The 21,961-nt window shown below is 33.6% G+C and overlaps 1 protein-coding gene across 1 annotated transcript; it reads right to left on the bottom strand.

Moving 5' to 3' along the window:
• Positions 1–4,998: 4,998 nt before the first annotated feature.
• On the bottom strand, positions 4,999–21,706 carry ANXA1 (annexin A1). The gene is made up of 13 exons (XM_006918443.3): positions 21,508–21,706; positions 15,360–15,439; positions 15,156–15,264; positions 14,540–14,634; positions 13,184–13,297; positions 12,736–12,826; positions 11,121–11,200; positions 10,871–10,927; positions 9,237–9,330; positions 8,279–8,374; positions 7,027–7,085; positions 6,000–6,122; positions 4,999–5,346 (listed from the first exon to the last, which is right to left on the bottom strand). Exons 2-13 carry the CDS (start codon positions 15,423–15,425, stop codon positions 5,290–5,292), a joined length of 1,041 nt encoding a protein of 346 aa, XP_006918505.1. The 5' UTR covers positions 15,426–15,439; positions 21,508–21,706; the 3' UTR covers positions 4,999–5,289.
• Positions 21,707–21,961: the final 255 nt, after the last annotated feature.

Here is a 21,961-nt window from a genome sequence, read left to right as displayed (position 1 = left end):
TCTTTTTCAAAACTCTTGGTTCTTCTGACTGGTCTCATAATCAAATTGACATTAGACAGATTAACAGGAGAAAATAACCTAATTTATTTACGTATATACATATAGGAGTTCCATAAGAATATGAGGCCCAAGGACAAAATCAAGCAATTGAGGCTTATATGCCATCCCGGGCCTAGGAGAAAGTGGAGTAGTAGTTTGGACTTCAAAGGGAAGGTAGGCAATTCACGGGGAGATGAGTAGGAATGAACATTTGGTAAAAAAATTTTTGCTGGGGCACCCAGAAACAAGGGACCCAGAGGGGTTCTAACAAAATTGCTAGGTTCCTCCCTGTCTGCCACACTTAGTTTATATTAAGATGTAGTTATTTGTGTGATACTATCTCCCTTCTTGGAGCAGTTCCTCTACCTAAATTCTTTCAGGCAGTTTGAGGGAAGGTCACAGATGCATCCTGAATCTTTTTTTTCCTTTTTTCCTTTTTTGTAAATAACCAGCTTAAAATAATATCCCCCCAAAAGGCATATTTGGGGATAGCAAACTCTGTTCTCCCTCACAGCTACCAGTATCCTCATAACAAGCCAACTGAGGTACAGAGAAGGTAGTATGGCCACACCCCACAGAAAGTGGTGGGGCTGTAATTTGAATCAAGCAGCCTGACCAGCTCTGAGTTATGCTTGTGAAGGCATTCAACTTCTCTGAGTTATTCTTCAAAGCCGAAAAATAAACAGTGGCAATAATCCCAAGCAGGTGCATTGTTTACCCATCAGAGCTAAAGAAAGAATTTGGAAGGTGGGTCACTTTGGCTACTGAGTCACCATCCCAAGTTTCTACCATCGAGGCTAAGGAAAGGATCATTTCCACATGACTGCATTTTGAGTCTCCAGGTACTAAAAGTCCTTTCTTTCTCTTATTGTATTTCTGGCTCCACCTGAAGCAAGTACATAAACACCAGTACAAGAATTTTTTTTCATACTATTCAATTTTTTAAAGTCATTTCAGTTTGGAGCTAAGAATTAGCTTACTCTAAGTTTAATCACCACAAGATTTGTGCCATCTATAGCAAAAGAGATGGATGAAAAATAAAAATTCATCCAATCATATTGACTGATTGGCCTATCACTGCCAATTAGCTTGGTATTTGGAAGCATTGATTTTTTTTTTTTTTTACTGTCCCTTAGGTAGTTGAATGTAGCTGTTCCTCCAATTTCTTATATATCTATTGTCAGTCACTTTAACTTCATTATGTCTAGTCTTTATAGCAACTCTGTAAGGCAGGTGGTGGTAGTAGAAGTAGTAATAGTAATAGTAGCAGTATTCTACTGATGATAAAACATAGCTTAGAAAAGATAATTACTATGTTCAGGGTCACTTAGTAAATGGTGGAGGCTGACAAAAACTCAGATTGGTCTGGCTCCCAAGTCACTACCCTTTGTACCATTCTGCTCCCACATTATAATGAACCCTCACCAAATATTCATTTCTTCTTTCTCTTCTTGTTTAGCAATATCCTATGACTTTCACAAAGAAAAAAAATATAATAAATATCAACCCTCACTTACTGAGTGTGAGCTTTTGAATGATCAAGTATGGTATGCTAATAAACTGAACATGCATTTTCAACACCCCTACAAAAATATTTTCCAAGGTGATTATCTATTTCTTGTATTAAAATAGAGTAGAAGACTCATGAGTTTTTTTTTTTTAAAAGCAATGACAATATGTGAACTTGCATAGGCATTCCATGAACAATGTTGCAAACAGTGTTACATGAAATATAATGACATGCTATTGTCCTACATATGGCATATTATGTTTTGCAAAAATGACTGTCACGATATCTTTATTTTTCCCCAAATCGTCTACGACCTTGCCACTTTCCCTTTAAGAGGTAAAATGTAATTACCGTCCTCTTAAAGCTGAGCAATCTTGTGACTTGCTTGTAACCAAATTAATGTGGCAGAAGTAATGATAAACCAATATTGATACAGTATTATTAACTAAAATTCATAGTTTATATAGGGTTCACTCTCTGTATTTATACAGATCTGTAGGTTTACCAAATGTATAATGCATGTATCCACCACCACAGTATTTACAGAATGGTTTAATTACTCTAAAAATGTCCTGTTTTTCACATATTTATTCCTTTCTCCCTCCCTGAACCCCTACAATTACTCCTTTTTACCGTCTCCATAGTTTTGCCTTTTCCAGAATGTCATATAGTTGGAATCATACAGTATGGAGCCTCTTCAGATTGCTTATTTTAATTCAGCAATATGCTTTTAAGATTCCTCCATATCATTTCCTTTATGTCCTGATAGCTCATTTCTTTTTATTGTTGAATAATATTCCATTGTGTGGGTGTGCCACAGTTTGTTTATCCATTCATCTTTTGAAATACATATCGGTTGCTTCTAAAATTTGGATATGAATGAACTGCTATAATTACTTTTGTACAAGCTTTTGTGTGAGCATAACTTTTCAACTAATTTGGGTAAATACCAGGTAGTATGATTTCTCAATCATACAGTGCCACTTTAACTTTGTAAGAAATTGCCAAACGGCTATGCCATTTTTTCATATCTATAATCAGTAAGTGAGAGTTCCTGTTGCTCCACATGAAATGGATTTTAGCCATTCTAATAGGTGTGTAGTCATATCTCATTGTTGTTTTAATTTGCAGTTTTCTAACAACATATGATGTTGAGTGCATCTTCACATACTTATTTGTCATCTGAAGATCTTTGGTGAGGTGCCTGTTAAAATGGTTTGCTCATTTTTTAAATTAGGTTGTTTTCTTATTGTTGAATTTTAAGTGTTCTTTGTATATTTTAGATACCAGTCCTTTATCAAATATTTGTTTTGCAGAGATTTTCTCCTTTTGTGGCTTGTCTTCTCATTCTCTTAATAGTATCTCTCACAGAAGCTTTTGTGTGTGTGTATGTGAAGTCTAACAATTTTCTCAAGGATCATAAAGAGCCATATATTTTTATCTTCTAAAGTTTTTCTTTATATTGTTATTTACTACTCTCCTGTTCAACTGTGTATCCACTTACTGATCCTAGTGTCTGGAATTTAGTCATGAGCCTCTCGAGTAGTTTTTGATAAAATATGTAGTTTAGCAACTTTGGAAAGTATTATCCGACATGGTCCTAGCACTAAATGTCTGACGCAGGCACACTGAGCTGGGAATTTTGATGATTTTAATTAAGGGGCTATTTACAGAAGTGTGAACAGGTTAAAGGACCCAACATGGAATGCTGCAGCACTCAAGGAGCAGCAGGGGGAATCCCAGGGTCCCAAAAGCAAGGATAGGAAAGTGTTGAGAACTGGAACCATGGAGAAGAAACTGTAATTGTAGAACACAGATGCTAATAGATCTGTGTGGAATCTGGGAGGAAGGAGAGGGAACGCCTCCACCTGATCTCCCATCTCCTACCAGGTCCCCCCATGGGCTGAATGCAGCCAGAAGTTAGAAGGCAAGAGAATCCACATGAGGTCCCCAGACATTGCCTCCAGAGAGCAGAAAGGAACAAAGGGTGGGGGTGAAAAGGAGGGCGAAGAGAATAACTCACTCGTGCAGTTTCTTTAAAATTAGTTTAGAACAGGAAGAGGTATGAATGCAATGTTGATTGTCAGAAATATTTGTACCACCTTGACACTACTTTTATATTAGTAATGATAAAAACTATCCTGATAAATCCATTCTGCTTCAAAATACCACCCCAGTTTCCCTCTCATTCCCCACTAGGCCGTTTCTCCTTCTTAAACAAGCACATAAGGAAAGTATTTTATATAATAGTGAAATAACTAAAAAACTTAAGGACTGCAATAAGCAGCATTTCTGCTAGCCTCAATTTGCCTGATATATTATGGGCCACATCGTTATAATTTTTCTATAGAATGCATGAGACAGGTGTATGTGAAAGGAAGTAAAGAACAGCAACCAAAGCAAATAATCATCAAGTGATGCAGCTGCGGATAGTCAGAAAATCAAATATCCAACTTAATTCTCTTGGAGATGAATAATTGCCACTTATGTGGTAAGAATACTGTCAGAGGAAGACAACTGATTTTTTGACAAAAGTGCAAAAGCAATTCGGTGGAGAAAGGATAGCCTGCACAACAAATGGTGAGCAATTGGACATCCATAAGCTAAAAACAAAACGAAAAAAGAACCTTGACCTAAGTCTCACACTTTACACAAGAAGTTATTTCAAAATGGCTTACAAAATTAAATGACAAATGAAAAACTGTAAAAAGTTTTAGGGAAGACAATAAGAAAAAACTTTCGGGATCTAAGGTTAGGTAAAGAGTCTGTAGATGTGACACCAAAAGCACAGTCAATAAAAGGAAAAATTGAAAAATTAGACCTCATTAAAATTTAATATATTGGCTCTGAGGTAGATTTTATTAAGAGAATAAAAAAAGACAAGCTATAGAGAGAAAATATTGCAGATCACATATTTGACAAAACACTAGTATCTAGAATATGTAAAGAATTTTCAAAACTCAACAATATAAAATAAACAATGCTAAAATACAGAAAAAGTGACAATACCAAATGTGGGCAAAGTTGTGGAGAAACTAGATCACTCGTGAATTTATCATGAAAAGTAAAATGGTATGGCCACTCTGGAAAACAGTTTGAGAGTTTCTTAGAAAATATGCTACTACCATTTTTTTAAAAGTGGGGAATTTTTATTGTCATTACCATTTCATTTTTATACTGATTTGTGAAATGTAGCAGAATGTCCAATTGTTACAATGCTGATTCAATAAATTCATTATTATACAGAGACAGTCTCAGCAATCTGTACTAAGATGATAAAATTTAAGGAGTCCATTTTCTACCTCTGTGAATACTTTAATTTACTATGTAATATTTATTTCATTAAATAATTATAATTTAGAATTCAAGTTCCTATCTCCTTATATCAAATTAAACCACTACATTACACATAGAAAAAAATCAGAATAGAAGAACCAATGACACACCAATTGTCCTGTAAAATCATTTTATTTTCTGTTACATAAACATCTTTCTCAAGTAATGGTACTAGAACAACCTGTTCGTGGGGTTTTATAATTGGGGTAAATAAATTTTTAAAAAACTTATCTCTATTATACAGAGTTATGATATAAAAATGATTTATAAGCCATAGTTTTCAGAAAGCAGTTAGCTAACTAATTCTGCTGAACAAACTTTTCTATTTAAGTCTGTAATATGGAATGAAAAGATATGATTAAAAAATCTTCTGATCAAAAAGCTTGAGATCATTAAAGGAATATTTACTGTCCTCCGCAGAGAGCCACCAGGATTTTTTCATAATCTCCTTTGGTTTCATCCTGTTGGTTAAAAAATAGAGTATACTTAATGCTACCTGAAACCATAATCAATATAAAGTATTCTAATTCTTTAGAATAATTATTGTATTAGCAGACTTAAGAGTTGTGGAACATACATCACAATATGTCAATTATCTAGAATCTTTAATAAGAATATTATATATTTAATTAAATAATATAATTCATATAGCAGATAACTGATATTTGTTAATTGATAATAATATAAAATTAATAGCTTTGACTTGTCTTTATTTTTTAATAACTGTATAATAAGACCACATGAACATGAATTTTATACATTTTACATATTACAAATTAAGGAAAAACTTAGAATAAGATTCTAATACTCTGATCAATATTCATTGCAAAATAAATCATTCTATCTCCCTACTATAATATTTTGGTTGCTAAATTTATGTATGGGAAACTAAATATTTCCATGACTGCTAAAAAATGTGTGTATATTTTCAGTACTGAACTCACTAATATATTTTACCAGTGAAATTCAAATTTACTTATGAATTATGTATCCTAATATAACAAATTAATCTTACATATGAAATTTGTGAGTACAATAAAAATCACCCTTTCTCTTTGAAGAAGTTGCAAAAATAATTATTTGTGGGGGTAGCATAATGACTATCACAACATACCAGAATGGCTTGGCAGAGAGAGATACCATACAACTTCTGATAGCAGGCTTTGATATCGTTCATGTCGATTTCAGAACGGGAAACCATAATTCTGATCAATGCCTTATGACGCGTTCCAGCACCCTGTCCAAAACAAATGATGGTTAAGTGTCTTTCATATTCAGAGCATACTCTTAAAAAAAGCAAGACATAGGTTTGAACATGAAGCTCTTTTGTTCACCCATATAGTTTCTATGGAGAAACTATCTCTACATTAAAGTACAAACACACACAAGTATACTTTACACAAGTGGTAATAAAATGACAGGACTCTAACTGCTAACTATATTAAGAGCTTTTACAATCTCTTAATTGGTCTTCTACCATCCAGTCTTTCTTTTGTCTAAGCTATTAGGTAATTACAAATAAAGTGAACTGTCTAAATTAGAAATCTGATCATCTAATTCATCTATCAAGAGCCCTTCAGTGGCCTTCTGTTTCTTCTAGGATGAAAACCAGTCATTTTTTCTGGGCTTACAATGCCCTGCCTAATTCTACAACCTCTTCTTCCACTGTGCACCATCACTCTAATTCTATTTATTATCCTGAAAGGGTAATGCTACCTCCTCCTGGACCAGCCTATATTTATCCCTCTATCTCTTCCCCTCTTGTTCTCATCTAGCTAATTCTTCTTCACTATCAAGTCTTAGTTTAGCTGACACCAAGGTTGTATTGATTTCCAAAGTCTGGGGTACACTTTCCTCTTCTACTAGGTATTCATCATTCCCACTGAATTATCTCACTAAAGCAGGCATGAGTAACTCACAAATTATCAACAAGCTCACTTTACCATCTTATCTATAAACAAATACAACAAATCTAACAATTTTATTCTAATAAGAAAGTGTATTACCTCTTGCATTGGATGGAACAGTGATTCTTTTTAACAGGAAGATATTAAAGTGTGATTTTCAAACAATATAAGATTTTATAGTCTCTCTACCAACAATAATTTCTCCCTAAGCTAATTATATAAGTAAAATCTTACCTTCATGGCCTGATGAAGCTTCTCAGCAAAGAACATTGGTTTGTTAGTGGCACACTTCACTGCAAGAGAAGCACATTTTAGTTGCCATATTTACCACAAAAGAAGTAAGATTCATATGAAAGAAACAAGAGACACAGAATTTTGCAAGCGAGATTCTATTCTTCATCCCCATTTCTCATCCCCTTTCCCAGTATGGAATATTTGGTTCATAAGAAGCTATTCTCCAGATGGTGGTTTTGTATATCCTTTCTCCTGATACTGTCACCTACTTTCTATTATCTTTCATCCAAAGAATAGCAGCTTCTATAGTTCATGTTATTCTGAGTATACTCTTGGAAATATGGAAAGCAGTAGGTGTAAAAGGCCATATTGACATATAGTACATACTTTTTTCATGTTGTAATAAGAATTTTTTTTTTAAAAAAAAAAAGTGGACTAGGACAGGCTTTTAAAGGCAGCTGCCAAATAAAGCACTAACAGATGTGTGAATGAGTAAGATTTTCTGGCTTGCTACTCAAAGTGTGATTCACGAAAAAAAAATGGCATCAACTGGGAACATGTTAGAAATGCAGAATCCCAGGCCCCACTCCAAACCTACTGAATCAGAATCTACATTTTAACAAGATTTCCAGGGAATTCATGTGCACGTTAACATTTGAGATGCACTGCTTTAGAACACAGGTTCCCAGTCCTGACTGGTCACCCGAATAACAAAAGAACTGTTTCATGTCTTTTTCTCCTAAAGATGTTTTCAGAAGCCACTAGAGAACTACTGAATCAAACCCTCTGGACTCGCCCACGATTATTCAGTTGGCAAGTGACAGACCAGGATTTGAACCTGTATTTATTTAATTCCAAGTCCCATGTTCTCAATGACCATCTGACTTGTCTCTGTGCTATGTCCAGACTGGTGAATCACTTGGCATAAGTGGGTGCTCAATAAGTCTTTCCCACCTGCCTATCTTTTTGAAAAAAGGAATAATATCTGTTATTATTAAGAAAGTCATTATGTACCTTTAGCTAAATATTCATTGTCACTATCTTACATATTGCCTGTATCTGAAACATAAACTATATCTGAGTTATTTTTTAGATATATATATAATGTGTATATATATATATATAATGTGTGTGTGTGTGTGTGTATATATATATCGATAGATAGATAGATAGATAGATAGATAATAATTATGAGACATCATTGACAATGCAATTTCCATCTAGAAAATGCTTCCCTTTCCAGAATACATACCGATGGTTGTGAAGCACTTCTCAATATCACCTTTCATCTCCAGATCCAGAACTTTGTTCATGTCATGCTGACTGTATTTGGTGTACTTCTGAAACACTGAATATTACATTTAAGCTAAGAGATGTAGAAAGCATCCTATACTTTAGCAAACTTTAGCAAAATCAGGGCAACTAACTCAAAGCATTCCTTGGGATGACTGATTTTTCAAAACTCATATTTTAAAGCCAATTACCTAACTGAATATATTTTGCATACTTCATCTTCTCCTAGACATGTGACTCACATGGCTATTTTGGTGTTCTGTATATTTTGGGGATATTTTTGCAAATGTTGACATTTATTAGAAATGGCATGTGATTGGCACTCATAACACTGACTACATCAGAGCTAAGTGCCGTAGCAAATGGATCTTCCTTATATAAACATCTGTGTAGTAAATTTCTCTTAATTTTGACATTAGAAATCAGTGTGCTATTTTTTTATAAGATAGTGAACTTTAGGTAATCATCATGACTTTCCCTGGGCCATGGCTTCTAGGAGACTCAGAGCTGAATCTTGTGCTCAAAGGCAAGAACTCTTTTTGGTTTTTATTTCTGGAGCATCTACATACTCTTTTTTTCACTTAGCTCTGAGGTTTTTTTTCTTTACTGTAATTTCATTTGTTCCATTGTATGTGTATATTTTGTCACATCCATTCCAAGTATTTTGAGTCAATAGAGTAAAAATAATGAAATAATGATCTACATGCCAAAGTCACAGAATGTGTTTCAAATACTATAAAATGATGACTATACAAAGATAAACAAATGTACAAATATCAATAAGGGGTCAGGAACACTCAACTTTGGTATAGGAGTGATCCTGATTAAGGGTTCTCTCTTTCTTTTCTCTTATTTGTCTTCAAAAACAAAACTGCATCTTTTATAAATAAGTTCCAGAAATTATTTCTTCTTCTTACCTCTGCGAAGATGGGGGTAGCTTCTGGTGGTAAGAATGGTAGTGAACACATTCACATCTGTCCCTTTTCTCCTTTCTCCTGCTTCATATAATGCCTATCAAGAAACACAAAAATAAACACTTGACTGTCTGCTGACTTGATATCTGCACAAGAATGTTAGATCTCTTCAAACATTTTCTAAGCAGCTGCTTTGTATCAAATACGATCAGAGCAGGCAATACTAAGATTGCAAGTTTCTTAAAGATAGGGACCTTATTTTATTTGTTGAATATCTTCCAAGGTGCCTCATAAACTCTACAGACTAGCTGTATGTTTGCAGAAGAAATGTTTGTTGAATTAAATTGCTTTAAGATTATACTCTACATTAAGACAAGTCCAAAGGACTCTGTAAAAAAAAATTATTTACTCTTAATTGTTCAAAGTAATTATCAGCAAATGGTACAATAATAAATGTATAATTCTACTATAACCTAAATCTTGAAATTTTAATTTAAATTTTGACTCTGCAACTTAATAACTCTATAATCTTAGATAAATAATTTAACCCTATTAAACTACACTTTCCCTTTTGTAAATATAAGAGATAATTCCTGCCTTATTGTCACAGATTACTCTGTTAACTTTGAAATGTTAATTACCATCATCTTCCTGGGTCACACTAACCTATTTAGCTGCCAGAAATATATATCTATGAACCCTACTAGTCTTAAAATGGAAAGCAAATTCAGAAATGTTGCAAGCAAATAAGAATAATTTTTTATTATGGGCAATTATTCAAATACTAACTTTTGTTCTTTGATATGCTTGCACAATTTCTATTAAAATTGTCGCACTTCTAAAGGACATAAGAAGTTATTTTGGACTCTTTAAGCAACTGATTTGATATGTATGCATTTATTCAACAAAAACTTAATGAATGCCTATTATGTGCAAGATCATGTACTGCCACAGGGAAGGGAGTGGGGGTAGAGAAGTAAGTTTCTATTCTTACAAACTCACTGTAATGAATTCATTTGGCATATGCAAATAATAGTCTTTGTTTTTTAAAACAGAAATTCCAGGCCCTAAAATGACATGATTTTTCTAATGTTGCCAATGAGTTGGTATATAAATAACCAGCAACCTCACTGAAACTGTACGTAACAATATACTTGAAAATACATAAACATATTATTATAATTGTTTTATAATTATGTCATTACCATAAGATTTTTACAATATAAACTTACATCTATAAACCATTCCAGTGTTCACTGTTAAAAGAATGTTAGATGATCTTATTCTTTCCACTTCACTTAATAAAAAATTACTTTTCCCTTTCTCATGCCTAGTAAAATAAAAAAATTAGAGTTTTCTCAGCATTACAATTTTCGAGAATAACAAATCAAATTCTCATTATTCTCACTCAGTCCTCTCTGGCCTTATAAATAATGAGATCTATCGAAAACATAAAGATCTCATTTTTCTTTCTTAGATTGCTCAAATACAGAATGGTATCATTCACAAATGGGTGTCCTTAGCATGTTGGAGGACTTGCTTTCATGTGGAGGTCAAGTCATAATTTTACCTAAGGTAGGACCTGTTTGAGGTAGGTAGGTGATTCTAGGAGTATTTGTTTATGAGCACTTGCTTACCCTGGCATCTGAATCAGCCAAGTCCTCATTTATGCCAATATCCTCAGATCGGTCACCCTGAAAAAAAAAATCCCATTCTCTTGTAAGTTGTTTTCTAGCATGTAATCACATGATTTACTTAATTCTCTTAAAATCTAATAAATGACATTCTTTGAGAAGAGAGTCAATTGCTCATTTCTAAAGAGAAATGAAATCTAAACTTTTACTCTTCATCAAAGAAGAGGCATTTCCTGAACCATCGGAGTTATACCTTAGCAAGAGAAAGCAAAGCCTTCTGATAATCTCCAGATGTGTCTGAGGTGATGTCTTTAGCCAGATCTCTCTTCAATTCTGAAAAACAAGAAAAGTATATTTTGCAGTAAATTAAATAATGGTGATAATAATATCTGATATCTCTATATTGGCTTGCAATGTGCAAAGCCCGATAGTCAGTGACTTATGGAATGCATTTCAAAATATTATCTTTTTTAATCAAAATAGAGATAGTGGAGCAGGTAAAATTTTGGATCATCAAATTTACTTCCTATAAGGCAATGAAAGCAATTTAGATAATACTATAAATGAAAACCTACAGACATAGAGCTTTTGCTAATATGAATAAATTGAATAGGTGTTAATTAATTCTGAAATTAATATGCCATAATTTAAGCAATGTGATGATTAGAACAGTTATGTAAAAGAATAAACCAAAGGAACTTGCTCAAACACAGATTATTTATTTACTTTAAAAATTATAAAAATATATAATATAGTTTAATTGAGTAGGTACATATGGAGGTATACATATAGATTAAAACATTTTATTTATGTAAACACCCTTACTTAACTATGTGAAATAATGCCGTCTTAGAAAAAAAATAACTGAATTTATATTAACTAGAAGACAGGTCAATTTTATAAGCTATCCTTGGACTATATCTTGTATATAATGGATAAATATGGATATTTACCTTTGTAAATGATGTTTCATTGAACAACAACAACAACAAAAAACTAAAAATAATGCCCTCTTGATTATTATCACTGATAAAAGATCTAAGATAAATAATGGTAATGAGATAAGAGTTGCAGAAAATAAGATTAAAAGCTTCCTTATTCCGATTATTTCATTAAATTGCTCTGAAAACAATATACAAGGGCTGTTATATTCTCTGTGCTTGGGATGAAATTCAAGCAGAAAGATCCTGTATACTGCCGCATACTGGCTTGGGAAACTGGAAAAGGAAAATAGCGAAAGACAGCCCTGCCCAGAACCCAGGTGCAGCTACCCTTATGCAATAGCATTTAAATGAGGTGTTTCACTGAATGGATGAGATGAGCCATGGCTAGTCTCTCATCCCTACGGATCTAACTAGAGATAAAGAGTAAGTGAATCCTTTATGTTGATAATGGTAAAGTTAGTTTCCATCACAAGATTATAATAACCTAGTTCTTTACCTTTTCAAAGATAAACAGAGAATTTTTTCTTTGGAGATTTTAATTCTTTTTGTTATCTTTTCAAAATAAATGACAACAGGATATTTTAATGAAATAAATCTCAGAATAATAGAAAAAGTTTTTAGAAAATTCTTTGAATACAATGCTCTGAATAATATGTGGCCATTTGTCTTAGAGGGACATTTTTGATTAAAGTGCAAACTTGATGAGGCCTGGGACATTATCTCTCTTATCAGAACCTTAGCAACTTGAATGCTGTCCAGTAACAGTATGTGCATGCAGTAGACATGTACCAAACAATGAAGAAATATTTTAGTATGTAGAGTTTCCAAAGCCCACATAATTACCATCCACATTCAATTAAAAGAAAAGTATATCAGATTTCCTTTCCAACTAAGGCATTTGGACTGTTGGACATTAAAACTTACCTTCTCTATAGACTCTGTTAATTTCTCTGATTTCTCTGTTAGTTCTTGATGCCAAAATTTCATCCAGAGTCTCTTCATCTGTTCCAAGGCCCTAAGTTGAAAGAGAAAAAAAGAAGAAATGTAGGAAAATCTTCATAAGACCGTTAGCTAATTTTTGTGTCTCAAAATTTGTTTGGATCTGGCATTTAGTACATTTCCCACAATATTTAATAATTACAATAAGCTACTGGATTGCTCTAAAAACAAAATTGGGTTTAAAGCCAATATTTTGGGCAAAAATATGAAGAGAGATCTATGATTCATACAGTGACATCATGAGAAAGGTGGAAATAACACAGCTGTTAACACCAACATTAATTAATGAACTCATTAATTAATTATATTTCCAATTATTGACAGGTCCTGTACTAGATGTTGAGAATACAATAGGAGCCCTCAGGAGATTTACCTTCATGGCAGCACGCAGTTCATCAGCATCAAACCGGGCTGGAGTTTTTAATAGAGCCAAAGCAACTTCTTCAAGGTGACCTGTCAGGGCTTTCTTCAGAACTTCATCCAGGGGCTATAGCGAAGAAATTAACATCAGGGCTTCTGATAAGTTATATGCTAGATTATACAGCCTTGTAAGGTTACCTGATTCTTAAACCCAACCATCTTCAGAGCTCCTTCCCTTCTCATACAAAAGGGTACTAGATATTTAGAATGTTATCTTAATCTTTTAGAATAATTAGAATGAAATTTTACTAAATTCATTGATAACTTCTTAAAGAACAGGATTCTCAATCTTTTTTTTTTTAATGGGGAAAAAACACAAAGTTCAAAACAGCATCGTGTAGTAACAGAAACAGTAGTAAGAATACTTAAAAAATATATACTGTATTAATGATGTTTCCAAATCTTGAGGTTCTCACTGCTCAAATAAGTACTATCATCAAACATTAACACTATATAGTTTTCTAATTGCATTTAAAAAAAATACTACCCATATTTTATATACAAAATATAAAGCTTACTTTTAAAGTAGTATGGATAAAAAAGGGGCCATAAGTGGAGGGGAGGCCTGCATGGCAGTCTCTACAAACTCATAGACTGAAAGTCTGATTATAAAGATTCCTAACTAAAAGCAGGTCGTGGTGAGTAGTCACGACCTAGGCCCGTAGCTTCCTTGACAGAGGTCCATCTTTTAAGTGAGTATATCTGTTGTCTTTTGGTATGTAAGATAACATACCTTTGAAACATCATTGTAATCTCCTTTTCCAGACCCCACAGGGCATACCCGCAACATTGGAGCATGAGATCACAGAACCCTTCATTGTCATCTTGTTCCCTGAATACCATCTCTATGTGCTGTACATGTTAATTATTAACTATCCTGTACCCATCAATGTCAAAAAAGTATGTTTCTCTCTGTTTTACTTTTTATCCAATCCCAGAGATCTCCTTGCTTTGCTTCCTCCCACCCCCTTAAGCTGCCACCAATGGATTTCACGTAACCCCCCACTTTCATCTCCTCCTTTGATTCTCATCTACAGAATAAGCTGCAAAAATGCTGTTCTCCAGAGCATTTTCTCAACCTGCCAGTTTGGCTCAAATAAACTCATAATATTCTCTACCAATTAATATTTTTTTATGTGGACAGTAGAATTATATATAAATTTTACATTTCAGCATTAAACAGCTGAAATTTCAGTAGGAGACACATTTCAATCAGGACATATTTCTTACTGCCAATAGTAATCTTGATGTTTGTTGTGTTCAAATTAAAGGTTTGTCTCTAATACCTAAATTGACCACTCCAACCCACCTTTCCTTTTTCCTGGAGATATGCTGCTTTGATCTGTTGACGCTGTGCATTGTTTCTCTTAGTTAGAATGTCAATGATGGTTGCTTCATCCACACCTGGAAATAAAAGGATACTTGGCTTTTAAAATCAATTTTCTTCCTCATTAATAATTGACATTAAATGATTCATTATCAAGATTCTGCACATAAGTTCTTAACACACTAAGAAGTATGAATTCTATGGATGCGGCACTACATATAAAAGGGAAGGAAACATTTCAGATGACATTCTATTCTTTTGGGTGAGAAAAAAAAGGAAATTGTCCCTGGCCCTCAGTATTGCAGTGTTTGATCTTCATCCAAACCCTAAATGTGAGCAGAAGTCTTGGTTTCAGCACTGAGTTTCTACTAAAACTAAGATAGTAAGGATATTTGTTGTAGCAGTAGAGATTCTACTGATTTAACCAAAAAAAATTTTAAGTGATAATAAAGGAAATCTATCTTTGTTTGATACATATATCTTTTTATCTTCAAAATGAAACAGACTTTTTCCACTGCACGTGCCAGTTTTCCAATATCCATTCAAATGGCCACTCTGAAATGTCCAGCGGGGGACTGTTTGGGGGAGATATGATTACCTTTAACCATGATTGCTTTATGCAAGGCATCGACATCTGAGGATGGATTGAAGCTAGGATAGGGGCTCACTGCTGACCCAGGACCACCTTTGGATGCTTTCACAGTTTTCTGTGGATGATAGAGAAGAAATTATTTATGTCCGTTCATTCATATTAGTTTTTATTTTAATATTTATTAAGTTACTTTGTTGGCACTTGACTTACAACGTATTCCTGCTCTTCATTTTCAATAAACCAGGCCTGCTTGAGGAATTCTGATACCATTGACATTTTTGAAGAAGTTTCTGGAAAGAAAACAGATGCTTTAACAAACCACAAACCCACCACACATAGACACCGCTCCATTACCTACACATATAAGGCACAGAGTGGCCTTGTCCTTACTTTCCAGGATTACTCTTAGAAGCATAATAAAATGCTAGATGCAAGTTTTTTAAAAGGAGAGTCTTGCCTTGAACAGAAATCCATAGCCTTCACTCGGAAACTTGGCTCTTTCTTGACATATTCAGTTCTAAATTAGGTATGTGAGGACTATTACAAACAAGCATATAGGCTGAAGAGAGAAGCAGGTGATTCACTTCATTGTTCTAAATTTACAGACAGATCACTATACACCAACCATTGAAGCTGCAAAAACATCAACACATAATCTTTTGCTTCAATAAACTTGAAGCTAATGTGTGCTTTCCATGAGAAAACACAAAAGCTGAGGAAACTGTTAAGAGGAGGTGCTGGCTGTTCTGAGCCTTTCTTGAAAAGAACTGGGATTCACCTGGCTGAAAAGTTAAAGAGAACAAAACAGAAAGAAGCTTGTCATATTTAGGAAGCTGAAAGAGGTTTACTGGAATAAGGAATGTTGACAGAAGCTCCAACAAAGTTTCAATGTATCCCTAAAGCTTTGGGAAAACATTAATGGATTTTTACAAAGAAAGCAGCATGATTCTACTTATATTTCAGAAAGATTACTCATCCTGTATCATAGAAAATGGCTACGAGATGGGCAAGATGGAAAATTAGAGACCATTTAGTAGGCCATTAGAGAGTGTAGGATTCCTGAGAGATTGAACAAAAAGAAATGGTGACAGAAAGAGCATAATGTTTATATTTATAAAGTAAAATATTTTGACAATCTGCAGTAGTGGCTTTAGACCTAAAATTCTATCCATAAAAAAGATACCCAGGGTCTATTTCTCTCAAATAATTCAGTATCTTTTCCCATTCCTTAATATAAAATTATTTCAGCACTTGCAGTGCTCCCATTTCTTCCTATTTGAGCTATACTAAATACTAGTCCTACATATTTTTTTCTACCCAACACAAAGAACCCAGAAAAGGATTGTTTCAAACCAGGTTCTTTGCTCTAACAGGAAGCATTGGGGTAAAATTGTAACATGAATGCCATCTTTCGGTAAAATTTTTTAAAGGAAATGTCTTGAATTGTTATCATGGTTCAACAATGTTTTTATTTAATCAACCATGTATATTTTTAAAACCTGAAGTATGTTAAAAGCTAATATATTCTCTGTTCTCTGTTTTATCCACAAAGAAGCCACCAATGATCTTTTTTGTCTGGGGATGTGATTTTGGTAGCCCACGCTCCAGGTCCACACTGATACCTCATCATACATGTTGTTTATCCTTCTCAAGACTACTCTCATGAAGGCATGTGAGGGATAGTGGAAGAATAATCTAGGCAGTTTTAAATTCTTGGAGCTAACTGACTCAAGAGGAGCAAAACCTATAACCTGATTTCTTAATAGCATGTTCAGACAAAGTATTTCAATCCATACTTGCTGAAAAATAATTATAGTTCCAAGTAATGAGATTAAATACATGAGGGAAATAATATCTAAAGCAGAAATTATCTTCGCTTAAGTACCATGGGGATTGTTCAAATTACTATCCTGTCATCTGTGAGAAGAACCAATATACTGTGCACTTAGTTATTCTCTTCTCCCAGGCAATTGATAAGTTTGAAGTTGTTTCCTAAGGTAAAGTCATAATGTACAATTTTGCACAAGGTTTTAGCTCCCATAATCTGGTGAAATTGCTGTTGGCATGTGGAGTTTCATTTTCCTATTGCTTAATTGGCATATCTAAAACATCTAGTAATTTCTGGCAACATTTTAGATATTTGAAATTTATATTTTTGTTACCTCATCCATGCCCTTCATAAAGTAGAATCCTAAAAATGAGTGATATGATCAGTCACTTAGCAAAGTACTTTTCCACAGTCGTAAAAAAGTATTTCCACTCTTTTCAATTAGAAAATAAAAACTTCTAAAGAGATTAAAAATATAATTTTTAGAATGAGTCCAACTTCAAAATAAATTTTATGAAAACTTTCCTATACTTTACTCATTTTTTCACTTCTAAAAAAGCTTTTATAATGCATCACTTTCTTAAAAATAAACTTGAGAAAGCCTAAGAAAATATCATTTTATTAATCACATAACACAAAATAAATAAATAAATAATAAAGGGGCTGAATAATTTATTTGACTCAACAGTGCCCGTAGAAGAGAAAGCCTGGTAATGTATCTTGGGTTCCTAGATTTTAGTCTGAAATAATTTGGATGGCCTGAAAGCATAGTCTGGAAAAGAAAAACAGCCTAAATAGAATCTATCATGGGAAAGCAATTAGAGGAAAATGGAATCTCAACTCAGCCAAATTAGATTCCTTGTGTCTTAGCAAAACTTAAAGACACAAGAATTTTGGCAGTGTGTCAGAAAGTGCTCTAAAAGAATTTTAGGAATTGTCATGTACTTCTAGTTAAGTGCTGAAAGTCAACTGCATGTTTTAACAGAAACTCTTAACAGTTAAGACATATCTTATAAATTCCACAGCAAAAATATTTTGGCTAAAAATTATTGCTAAACCATTCTCTCTGTTCAATATCTACCCTCTGCATGAAAATCAACATTTTGTACTTGATAAAACCCATTCAGTTATTTGAAGGTAATACATGCTTAACTGTAAATAAATAAGGCATGCAAAAGTGTTTTATAGACTGCTACATGTTATACAAATGCCAGATATTATTACTACTCAGAGAATGATCTGGTCTAGAAAATAGACTTTTACAGTCAAAAAATCATTTAAATAACATGAGTTCACAAAAGGTTTTGTTTTTTTTTTCTCTTTCTTTTTAGTTGCAATGTTTAGAGTTTGTACTAGGTATTTAAGAGATTATTTTATTAATTGACCTTGGCTCAATACATATTTAATCTGGTTACCAATGAGCTCTGAAACCAAGTTTATCTCAGTTCTTAACATCATCTAATTTGAAGAAGTCGGCCATTTATACATAGGAAATTAGCAATAATCCAGAGTTCTTCTGGTTAATGATCTGCTTGTGAATATGTACTGCCCACCAATCTCGTTTATCTGTGAATAAATGTATAGCTTTCTAGAGATTAGCATTTTTTGTATATTTATGTGTCATAAGAGAGCTCTCTTCATTTCACTTAGGAAAGAATTAAAGAAAGTAAGTATTCATAAAATGTATGCCTAAGATATTAGACAGAAAGGGATCCATGTTTACTAAATGTAAAAAAAAGAGGTCCTCCAGAAATGGCACATTACCAATTTTGCCAGCTCGACAATTTGAGAACACTAAGCTTATTGTATCAAAGTTAATTTACTGATTTTTTTTTTTAACTGCATTATTTCCGTCAGCCTCATGAAGGGTGACTTCCAGAGTTTATGACAGAGGAAGCCGAGTTTTGTGGTCTGTCATGACCTCCTGATGACGAGTTATATGATCAGAGTTCTACACCGATAGCAGCAGTGATTAATCTTTGTGTAGGACGATGTCATTATTCTCATTCTCTACCCAGGAAAATAGTGTAATTTTCTGGCAGTGTTCTAGATAATAGTGGCAAGCATCAAGGCATACATAAAATAATACCTTTTAATTCCAAAGTATGATATAATCTTTTAAACTAGTGAGCAAAAGGGCAGTGACAAGATCAATGTTATTTCTAATAGTTCATACTTGAGAATCGAATTCACTAACAGTTAATCTATAGAGACTGCGGCACGTTTCACCTCAGACTTAGGGAGTTTCTATTTCAATCCTTTGGCTTGTGCACAGTTTTTTTTCCTCAAATATATATTTCACAAGTCCTTTTCACACCTACCCATGTGAGAGAAGACAATTAGACTGTACAATGGTAAGACTTGTGAAGAATCACGATAAGAAAAGTAGTCTCATAAATGTTTTGCTTCTAGGCCTTTGGATAGGGTGTTCCCTTTGCCTCAAATGCTGTTTTCTCCTCCACGCCTACTTCTTTTTAACTATTGCTTCTAAGTGAGGACTCAGCATAGACCTCATCACACCCTCCAGAAAACCTTTATTGGTTTAACATGGGGTTAGGTGACCTGTACTTTCCCAAAATATCCTGCCTTTACCCTTACACTAGCCCCTACCATTCTGTATTATTATTTTGTAGTTACATATCTATAGTTACAGCAGCATTCCACAAGGGCAACACTAATCCACCATTCATTATGAACCTCCAATCCCTGGCAAAATGCCTGGTTTTTAGTATGTTAATAAGTTTTATTGAATTTATAAATAATGTATGAGTGCTAATTATTTAGGAAATATATCTATGCTAATTTAACATGTTTTCTGCCCATAACTATAGAATATAAAAATAAGATTGAGTGGTTTTGATAGTCTTTAACTGACTTTATGACCTCAGGAAAACATTTAACTTCTCTAAGGGTCTTATTTGTGAAAATAAGAGTGTTGGAATAAATAGTATCTAAAATGCATGATAGCTCTGAAATACCAAACTTAAATTTCACCTCAAGTGGATGGAGGTGGAGAAAAGTAGTATAATGAAGGAGGGTATTAAATTGTATCTGTTCTATCTTTCTGATAAAAGTCTATCCCATTTTATAGAAAGAGGAACTCATTTACTCCAAAACCACATTTGGCTTATTACTAAAAAATAATAGGTTCACTGCTTTAGCTCTGATTCCTAAAATAAGTCATAAATTCATGGGCCTCGTGAGGATTAAGGACAACCAACTCAGCAAGATAGCATCATATACAGAAATCAACTTTTGCAGATCTTTTGATTGAAAAAATATTTAATAAGCATGAGACTCTAGCTGGTTTCTTAATAATGTTATAATCGACTATTTTGACAACATCAGTCAAATGTTGGATATCTGCCAAATGTGGTTGAGCCTGGGGCTAGGGTGGTAACAACTTTTAGAGAAGAGGCCATGTCAGAATTATGAAACCAGTGTTTCACAATATTTGAATCATTTTTCAATGTGCCTTTTCTTTCATCTACCAAAATACATTCCTGCAGGTATGTATGGACTTACGAAAGTCCATTACATAATTTTAGACATAAACGGGGTAAGAAAAACACACTTTTCTTAACTAGTCAACATTAAAAAGTAGATATCAGGGCATTTAACATTCAAAATGGGCTAAGAGAAAAATTCTTGAAGGAATGTTTGTAATGAACAAGCTAGATATATGATTATGATTCAAAATCTTTTACCTCCACAAATGTACCCAGCACCAATAAACACTCTAGATTGGCTTTGTGCTTTTCTAAAAATTTTTATGGCCATTAGCTCATTCAACAATCAAGATGCTACTAAGTAGAATAGCTTTTAGGTGACTCAAGTGGCATTCCGTAGGAATAACTTATCTGACATCACCCAGAAAATGTTTCCTTTCCCCTTGGGTTTTCCAATCAGCACTTGAAAAGCCTGTCTGTGGCACAGAGACTACAGGAATAAAAATGTGGCCACACCCTCTTTAAATGAAATGATTAATAAGCAGGTCCTCTTATTTATTTACACTGTATGAGTAAAAATAACATTAATTTCAAAATGTTAATTACAAAGGGCATGATACCACTATGAAGACTGAATCTAATTTTCCTTACAAAAGAAGAAAATAATGTAAATCCTGCTATTTCAAAACAGTTCGCTCAAAGCCACTTTGGCCTGGCTCACCACAAGCACCAGCCTCCATCATAATTTCCATGTTGGGCACACACAGCTCTTGAAAACTCATAACTTGGAGGAGGAAAACATTCTTTCCTTCTTTTCCATGGTAACTCACCAACAGTATAATAAGCCAATATTAAGCAAACTTGCCATATTCTTTAAATTGTATTTCTTAACTAGGTAAAACAAAACATTACAATTTGTGATTCCCAAAATATAAATACCCAAAGTAATTTTATAGAAAGATTTATCAAAACATATTAAATGCAATAAGTCATAAATTCTACAGAAACAGTAACATGTAACATTGTGATGGGAAAGTTTTCAAAACAACCAAAACTAACTGAAATGAAAACTAAGACTTACCTTTTTTTCCACCTTCTTTTCAGAAGCTAAAGAGAGATTCTTCTCCGACTGTTTCACACTGGAAGTGAAGCCTTGGGCTTCAGATTTTATAGAATTTGAAAGGAGACCACACCCAGCAACCAGATGTTAGTAATTGGCTGCCTTTTGTTTGAAATATGAGTCTCAGCCTTGTCCAAAACAAAGTGAAACAAGTCTTGCAAAACTACTCACTAAACCAACTCATAGCTGACAGCACAAAGGAAAAGACCGGAAGGGCAGATTTTTCTTCCCCCTCTTTAGTTTGCTGCTTTTTCCAGAGGGTATTGAATGCAATAGATTTTCAAATATGTAGTACTATGTGTTCCAATCCTGATACCAATGATTGGCACTTTTTTTTTAGTTAAACAGGTTTGAAATGAAAAATGTTTAAACTTCAAAACAAAACAAAATTTTTTTTTTTAAAATTGGTTTGGTT

Source organism: Pteropus alecto, unplaced genomic scaffold (assembly GCF_000325575.1).
Source record: "Pteropus alecto unplaced genomic scaffold, ASM32557v1 scaffold95, whole genome shotgun sequence".
In the NCBI taxonomy this organism is placed as follows: Eukaryota; Metazoa; Chordata; class Mammalia; order Chiroptera; family Pteropodidae; genus Pteropus; species Pteropus alecto.
The sequence above is the reverse complement of the archived record's forward strand: the minus strand, read 5'-3'. Positions and strand labels throughout refer to the sequence as shown.

Excerpts from the sequence above, each read along its gene's own strand:
- ANXA1 (XM_006918443.3), bottom strand. The coding sequence starts at position 15,425 with ATGTCAATGGTATCAGAATTCCTCAAGCAGGCCTGGTTTATTGAAAAT. Across the intron at positions 10,928-11,120 it reads CTTTGCTTTCTCTTGCTAAG|GGTGACCGATCTGAGGATAT; the intron begins GTATAACTCCGA and ends TTTTTTTTTCAG. Across the intron at positions 9,331-10,870 it reads TGGCTGATTCAGATGCCAGG|GCATTATATGAAGCAGGAGA; the intron begins GTAAGCAAGTGC and ends GTTTCTTGATAG.